Source organism: Amblyomma mixtum, chromosome 9, assembly GCF_055824585.1.
Source record: "Amblyomma mixtum isolate Tamu chromosome 9, ASM5582458v1, whole genome shotgun sequence".
NCBI classification, from domain to species: Eukaryota; Metazoa; Arthropoda; class Arachnida; order Ixodida; family Ixodidae; genus Amblyomma; species Amblyomma mixtum.
Window position 1 is genome coordinate 27360760 of NC_143020.1, and position 8773 is coordinate 27369532.

Sequence of the window (8773 nt, forward strand, 5' to 3'; positions counted from 1 at the left end):
TTCGAGTTTTGCATTTTTTGCTGTTTAAAAAATATTTTACGGTTGCTTTCGAAAACCTTGTATTGTACACATTAGAGGAGGTTCTTAGGAACACAAAACAGCCATTAACTTAAAATGGCTGAAAAATCGCCGGAGTTGCCCCGTCCTTCTTTCTCTTCCTTTTCAACGGTGGCCTCCGTCTCGGCCACTCTCCCTCCGCGTGGCGCAGGGGGCGGATCATCTTCCTTCCTAAACCAAACCGTCCCTCTTCCCTCCCTACTTCCTACCGGCCAATAGTGATGAACTCAGTCCTCGGTAAACTATTAACACACCAACTTCACGGCCGTCTTTACTATTTCTTGTACGCCAGGGGCCATCTCCATCCCAACCAATTTGGGTTTACCCATTCGCGCAGCGCAGTGCAAGCCCTGGCCTCGTTGCGAACGGCCCTGGAAAATTTCCGCATATCCCGCACGCCCGTAGTTCTTATATCACTTGAATTTCAGGGTGCGTTTCATAGCGTTTGGCACCCCCTCGTCCTTCGCTTCTTTCGCAGCCGCGGCCTCCGTTCCGACCTGTATCACCTGTTGCGCTCCTTTGTTTCGCACCGCACAGTAGTCTACCGTACACGCACTGGTGAGGAGGTGTCTCCCAATGCCACTCTCGGCAGCCCTCAGGGATCCCCCGTTTCACCCCTTTTGTGGAACATAATCGCAGACCTTCTCGAGTGTCCAATGCCCCCCTGGCATGACAATACAGGCGTATGCCGATGATACCATTGTGCTGGTTCCGGCCCGCACGCGCCACAAGTTAGAGCAGCTGTGTGCCGACGTCCTTGACGCCAACGGCATTCTGCAGGTGTCGGCCAGGGACACGAGCACGGGCAGGCACGAGAGCATCCGCATCACCAACGACAAGGGCCGCCTCTCCTAGGAGGACATCGAGCGGATGCTAGCCGAGGCCGAGAGGTTCAAGCAGGAGGACGACGCACAGCGCGAGAGGGTGGCCGCTCGTAAATCCCACAAATCGTACGTCTACGCGGCGCCGAAGAGGCCGAGGACAGGCTTCCTTCCTCCGACAGGGAGTCCGCGCTGTCCAAGTGCCGGGAGACCGTCTCCTGGATCGACGCCAACGGCCTGGCCGAGAAGGAGGAGTACGAGCACCGGCTCAAGGAGCTGCAGGAGGCCTGCATGCCCGTCAAGAGCAAGCTCCACCAGCAGAGGCCCAAGCACGCGTCGGCAGCTCCACACCATTCGGGACCCACGGTCGAAGAAGTGGACTGAGCCGCAGACTCTGATAGCAAGCTAGTCATTCGCCCTTCATGTTAATTTATTGCCCATAACCACATAGTCATGTAAACTATTCTTTCTACTCTAGCGGTTGTTTACTCAGACACTGCAATAAAGGGACGCTTTTTCTAAACCTGTCTTGTGCGCAACTGGTTTGGCAATGGGTGGCAAGTTCACCTTGACGCCAAACTTTTAAAATGCGTTGCTTGTTGGGTGCAGCAGCAGACTTCGTGGCACTAGCGCACGTCAGGAGCAAAGGAACAGCAAGATGCTGCGTGCTTTCTCATGCGTAACATTCTTCTCTTATTTAATTGCATCATGTTGGTAAGTACAAGTCATATTGGGCCGGTGTACTCTTTCTCATCTGGCTGCAAGCTACACCTCAGCAGTCGGCGTTCAAGAGTTATAAAGGGGGACTAATTTACACACTATAATGTGAGAAGCTGGACAAATATATATGTTTTAGGGATGGTTGGCAGTGACTTGTCGCACGAAAAAATTAATTGTGATTTTCTGCTGGTGACCGTAGAGCCCTTGGGATTGCTTGCGGCGACTGAAGGTAAACTGAAATCAGCTAATGACTGCAGGCTGAAAGTAGCACTTAATACATACATTTCACTGCGGAACAGCAGTTACAGCAACAACACCGGCATACACAGGTTAAGTGGCGGCCATGATGTCAGGCAGAGCTGCTTAACGCAAAGACACAAGTGTGACACGAGCGGAACATCTTCCAAGATGATAACGTACTCAAAGCCAGAAGAACCCATCATTTGGTTTACTGCATTGAACACATATACGGCATTTGGGAAACATTTGCGGAGGTTTTTCTCAGAGCCCATAATTAGTGACACTAGTCATAATATACTCTGGTTACTGGTAGCAAAAATATTTTTGTCACACATATTTCAAGCCAGACAAGGGGATGAACTGCTGGGTGTGATTGCTGTTAAGGACTTTGTTGACAGTATTACCATTCTGAGAGTGCGTAACTGCAAGCTTAGTCTTCCACATTCTGTCAGTAGATATATGAAAAGTCATTCATGACAGAAATTTTACCACCTGGTAGTAACTGACTGCTTGCCCCATATAACTGATTGACATTTCTGCCCCATAGATGAGTACCGGTAAGATACAGCTCTTGTACAATTTTCTCTGGAGGGATATTGGTAAATTTCCATTCATGATCTGAGAGAACCTGCCAAATGCACTTTACCCCATCTTTATTCATCTAGTTATTTCACTCTCCTATTCAGTTCATGTTAAATTCACAAACATAAGAATGGCAAGCAAGAAATTGAAGCTGCTCACCAGCCAGCCATGCAGAGCAACTTGAAAAGTAAAGCTGAAAGAAAACTCAGCAGCAGGTGAACGACGGCCGCTTCTGCGGAACGTAAATACGCTGGCCACTGTCACGTGTCAGCTGCGCCGTTCGTTCTCTCTTCCCCGAGTTCCGAGGCTGTTCATTGGTTTTTGCACATGGTGCACGTGACTCGTAGTGCGAGATGTGCTGGCGATATCACAGAAAGGCCAAACTCTTCCATTTTGCTTCTAATTATTCACAGACGCCATCTATGAAGGATAGCAACAAATAAAATTTATTTTGCCTTTTCTTGGGCGACATCTATGAACGATAGGAACAAATAAAATTTATTTTGCCTTTTCTTGGATGCCATCTATGAATGATAGGAACAAATAAAATTTATACTGCCTTTTCTGGATGCCATCTATGAATGATAGGAACAAATAACATTTATTTTGCCTTTTCTCGGATGCTATCTATGAACGATAGGAACAAATAAAATTTATACTGCCTTTTCTAGATGCCATCTATGAACGATAGGAACAAATAACATTTATTCTGCCTTTTCTCGGATGCTATCTATGAACGATAGAAACAAATAAAATTTATTTTGCCTTTTCTCGGAGGCCATATATGAGCGTTAGGAATAAAATTTATTTTGCCTTTTCTTCGACCCATCTATGAATGACAGGAAGAAATGAACTTATTCTGCCTTTTTTTGATCGCCATCTGTCGCGAATCGGGTGGACGCGTTCCCAACTGCTGAAGGGGAACGCTTTCGCGTGCAGGTTCGAAGAAAGAAAAGAAACGAATTAAACAAAACAAAACGAAGCCATGTTTATATGTTAAAGGAAAGGAGCCAATAAAAGATACGAAAACATCGAGGAAAACACACACTAGAAATGCGTACAACACTAGAGACAAAAAGGAGAGAGTTCACCGGATACAAAGCGTCCCAGTTGGAGCGGGAAGGCCTTGCAGGTGACACAGACGCGGGTTGGCGAGTTGCGATGCGTCGATGGCGTTGCGTCCAGGGAGGCGGTGGTAGAGAGCCAGGAGAGGAGGAACGGAGATGACACGGGAGACGCTGACGAACTCTTGTCAGTCGCCCCCAAGAAATGGGCAGCAGCAACAGGAAAACCGTGGCCAGGTCTTGTCGATGGCGTTCCAAAACGCCGTAGGCTTGTGCAGCCTATCCAAGGAAGCCGTGGCAGCAAAGTGGCGATCGCAGTAGGCCTGCGTCGTTGATTCAAGGGAGGTCCACGGCGGCACACACCCGATGTCTGACGGCTGCCACCTCCACGCTTGAATGAGGCTTAATCATCTTGCGTCGGTGATCCAAGTGAAGCCACTGGCAGCTCGGATCTAACGTCCAACCGCTGCCACTTCCGCGCTTGAACGACCAGACTTGTGCTGCGGTGTCTTCCTCAACACCTCGGTTTGCTGACACGTAGCGCTACGCTCCTCGTGCCTGCCTCGGGCACACCACTCACACGCACACACGCGAAAAGCGGGGCTGGCACGTACGGCGCTCCACTGTCCGACGCACCACTGCCGACACGCCGCGTTCCATAAATCCCTCACCAGTGTGGTTTGCACATCACACCATCTATGTACGATAGGAAGAAATAAAATTTATTCTGCCTTTTCTTGATCGCCATCTATGATTGATAGGAACAAATAAAATTTATTCTGCCTTTTTTTGATCGCCATCTATGAACGATAGGAGCAAATAAAATTTATTCTGCATTTTCTTCGACGCCATCTATGAATGATAGGAACAAATAAAATTTATTTTTCTTTTCTTGGCTCCCATTAGTTTCTTCAAAATCACAAATCAAAACTGTCATTTAATTCGCCATATTTACTCAGGCCATTATGACTATTTCGTTAAATTCAGTGCCTCACCTTCTGTCATTTAAACTAACGTTACCAATTTGTCATACATCTTGCACCAATCTTGAATCAGCTTTTCATTCACCCGAACTTTTATCACAACAAAAAAAGTTTGCATTTTAAAGGTATACGCTGATGGGCAATTATGTGCAATTAACTTCACTGCGACTGACGACAGCTACTCAATTTGTATATAGTATTCAGTTAAGCCCAGTTGGCGTTTGGGATGGCCCCAGTGCCATATGCCTACCGCCTTGTCAATGTAGTCAGCATTTACATGGGAGCACATGCTTGGTCCGAGAACAGCTGCATCCAGCAACAGCCTGCATTTTACAGCTAAAACAAAACAGCAACAAGCCCACTTAACTTCATTCACAGCTTTATTACATCTCTCCAAGAATCCAGAGTTGCGATATTTATTTGCACCAGTACTTTGGCACATAAACAGGCAATATCTATAGAGTCGGTTGACACACCAAGAAACTAGAAATTAGCTACAGACAGAACTTTTTACAATTAGATTTGCCTTTTCCATCAGCTGGCGTCTTGGTTATGTTTTAGGAACTTGATTCTTGCTTTCAGCAGCCTGAAATAAAGAAACACAAATCAGCATGTCTTCCTTAAACATTTATTCATGAAAACAAATATGAAGTCAGCTCCTCCAAACAAAGGAACCATAGCTGAGAGAACACACTATGGCAACCTCTCGGTGACGTATATAAAGTGTAAACATGCCCTGCTGAAGTCGATGACAAGAACCTATTATCGATCTGTTTCCAAGCCACACCAAACAGGGCAACACACAGCATCAACAGTACACTGAGCGGAAAACCGTTTATGAACGCAATTTCTTTCATATAATGGAAGATTTCAATTTAACAGTCAATACATCCGCAGATCACCCGCCGCCAGCCTTACTTTTTTTTTCTCTTAATGTTCTTGCTATCATCAAAAGCGTTCCCCATTGGCTTTCTATGGCAGTCTTAACTGTTCGATGCGATCGATGGAAACGGTTTAAATGAAAGATTGTGTTAGATATCCGAAGAATGGACCATTACGTTCAATATATCCGTGGCAGCATCTTACAATTTCCCGATTTTCAAAATTTCTGTCTGAGAAGGTTGGACATGAGAACAGTGACAAAATACACAAGGGATGATACGAATTCATTGCTTACAAACCTTGATTATTGCAGAATATTGCATGTTACGACAGTAAATTTTCACTTAAAATCTCCGTTTCTCATTTTCGGCCATTTTTAAATATTTATTGAAAATCGCAGCACTCCCTTTTCCTTCTTGTTGGGTTGTTTTGAGTGCTGTGAGTCAAACAGAAAACCGACACAACCACGACCTTACGATCTGGAAATATGCTGTAGTAACCTTTGTAGCACCCGTGCTTTCCCATAAAGCTACTATATATCAAAATTACACCTCCATCACACAAAATTATTGTCTTTTTCATAGAACGACACTATTTAATATCAAGTCCCATACGTGCTACCATGTTAAAAAAATGGACATAGCTAGTGAATGACGACTGTGACAATTAAAGCAGGATCACTTTAGAGAAATGTTCGTAAATTAAATACTTCGGTGCCTTCACACAAATCTCTAGTTTTTCGTACCCAGGCAGGGAAAGGTTAATGCTGATATCTATTAATCATTTTTTTGTCGATTACAGATGGAAAAAAAAATTTCTCTTGAAATTGAAGATAATTGTTTTATGGTATTTATGTTATAATTATTTATGTTAATATTGCAAGTTCCATGTAGGATGTAATCGAATGGGGATGATGACAGTTCTGCGAGATTCTTTCTAAAATGCGACACATTATAGTACATGTGAGATATTCCAAACTGCTTTAAAACTGTGCCCAGTCAGATATCATCATTGCTCATTAAAAGGACAGCCAAGAAAACGAAGACTGCTTCCCTGTAATTTCACACATAAAATTTTTAAGTGCTGCGATGAACAAATTGATGAGAGCACATTAAGCGGACAAAATGAGAATGACTTTATGGAACTATTTCGTAAACAATGTCATCAGTTTGAAATAGTAACACAAGCTCAGCATCTGAGAGGTTTTTATGACGGTTTTAACCACTCGATGCGAGCGACAGAAAAACTTTATAAGAGAGATTTTGCTGCGAAACGGAAGAATGGACCATTACCTTCAATATTTCCATAACAGTTCATAACAGTATTTGTCCGAAATATTTGCGCAAGAGTTCTGGACATCGGACTACCAAGATAGAGGAAAGGCCATGCAATGTCGACCTTTCCACCTATTAATGTAGCCGCCTGAATGTCATTTTTTTTTTTCAAAGAAAAATGTATACACCGCAAGTGCATTAGCACACCGCGGAGTGAATGCTATAGGAAAAGAATGTTAGGCATGGTTCAAGTACGCTTACACTCAAAGGTCGAGCAATAGCACTGGCATGGCTAGATGGTTCCGACTCCTTCCGCAGCATAGTAAAACACGTTGCGGGGCTAGTTGGTTATGCATTTTCATTCGTTAGAATTTAAGCAGCGTAGCTAATGAGAAAAGCATGGCTAGTTTTTAAATGCGCCATACGTTGATGTCGCGTCAGATGGCTTCAGAGTAGAGCCACCTCGATGAAAGTCATTTAAGGCGAAAGATCAAGGTCAAGGTTCCAAGGACTAGCCACCATGGTGCACCTTTGGAAGACTACCACATACTATCGGGTTTTAACTTGGTTATTACAGTCCGAAACCGTTCCCAAACCTCGAAGTAAAATTTTGGCAATAGACCTGGCCAAATTTGGAGCGCACCGAAATTGAGCGACACAGTCATTTATGATTAGACATCAATTTTCCACATTGGCCATGATAAATTTTGGGGTGACCCGGCGTAAATTTTTCCAAATGACCAGGGCCAGATCTGGAGGTGACCATCGTGTAGGGCACGGTCAAATATGGTTGGACATAGCTTTTGGTACAAATCGGCCGAGGTCAAATTTCGGCGGTCGTCCGTGCCAAAGGCTGTTGCTAAGCGGCTTTGCAAGGTCACACCTAGGTCAAACATACGCACATCCCAGAGATAGGTTTTTGTATCAAGTACAGCTATCGCTCTGAAACGTCCATGGCCACATACTGTGGGCTCACGCTGCATGTTTTGTTTCTTAGCTTAAGTTCTCTCTTTATCGCGAGAAGTACGTGTCCTTATCATTTTTTCGTTCGAGATGAGCGCCTATCTTTGATCTCGATATTTCGTTACTGTCATTAAACTGAACGCTGTCGAGAGCAACCGGGATTCTTATCGTCGGCGTCCGCCGTTCGCGCTGGCTGCTATCATCGCCGCCCAATTGTTTCTGCAGTTTGCAGCCGGCCACTGGTTAGCCCCAGTAAATTTTTCGGGCTTTCCGTCAGACTTTGTCAGCCGTCAGCCTGTGCGGTAACCTAGCCACGTGCCAAAGCTCAATTCATTATTAAAATTTGTTCGTTTGCGGGGTTTAACGTCACAAAGCGACTCAGGCTATGAGGGACTAAATTCATTCCTTGGCGATGTTTGCGTAGAGTTTGCAGAAAAAAACCAAAACCATTCCTTGCATATCACGGTCAAATATTCCTACGACCTTGTTAGCAAGATCGAAAGAAGGGGAATAAACAGCAATTTAAAGTGATGTTGTTCGTGGTTATTCAACTGATCTCGAAAATAAGTCGTTTTTTACAGACATTAGCTTCTCAATATAGGATCAGTGGCTAATTTCTTTCTTTGGTCTATGTCCTCAAGGGGCGATGATAAAATTATAGGTACGTAATGCATTCATAAAGCGGCAGAAAGCCTATAGCGCGCAGTGTGCAGGTGTTGAAGAGCCAATGGATCTTTTAGGTCCCATAGGAGTATTTTCATAGTATCTCCTTGTAATTCTGCTTGCTTGCTCCTCAGTGTTCACGTCGCAGAGTGTTACTACCGCAATGACTGCTTCTAAAGTTATCGACTTGCTTGAAAAATCAGGGCAAATATTCCTGAGCATTTCTAGGCCCGTATGTCGGTAATCTGGCACATCAAAAGAGCCAGCCGTCTTGTTCGCCTAAATCACCTCACACAGTCATCATTTAACTGATATGTGCAGGTAAAAGATCAAGCATTGTGCTTGCAGAATTTCTATAACTTTCTTACATTGCACCTCTGAGCGCCTAGACACGATAGCATAATCGCAAACAGTTCATGCGGACAACGATTTTTGAGTCAGTGGCAAAGACGACAGTGACAAACAGAAGGCTATACAGATATGGCAGAGCACCTCGAATATGTGCTGTTCTTTTTTTTCTAGCA

At 44.5% G+C, this 8773-nt stretch overlaps 1 protein-coding gene across 1 annotated transcript; it reads left to right on the forward strand.

Moving 5' to 3' along the window:
- The first annotated feature begins 927 nt into the window (after positions 1-927).
- On the forward strand, positions 928-1262 carry LOC149328582 (heat shock-related 70 kDa protein 2-like). The gene is made up of 2 exons (XM_089559029.1): positions 928-1007; positions 1061-1262. Exons 1-2 carry the CDS (start codon positions 928-930, stop codon positions 1260-1262), a joined length of 282 nt encoding a protein of 93 aa, XP_089415155.1.
- Positions 1263-8773: the final 7511 nt, after the last annotated feature.

What these genes read in the sequence shown, in the direction of transcription:
- LOC149328582 (XM_089559029.1), top strand. Translation starts at nt 928, where the DNA reads ATGCTAGCCGAGGCCGAGAGGTTCAAGCAGGAGGACGACGCACAGCGC. An exon ending in GCTCGTAAATCCCACAAATC is followed by an intron (nt 1,008 to 1,060) that starts GTACGTCTACGC and finishes TTCCTCCGACAG; the next exon opens with GGAGTCCGCGCTGTCCAAGT.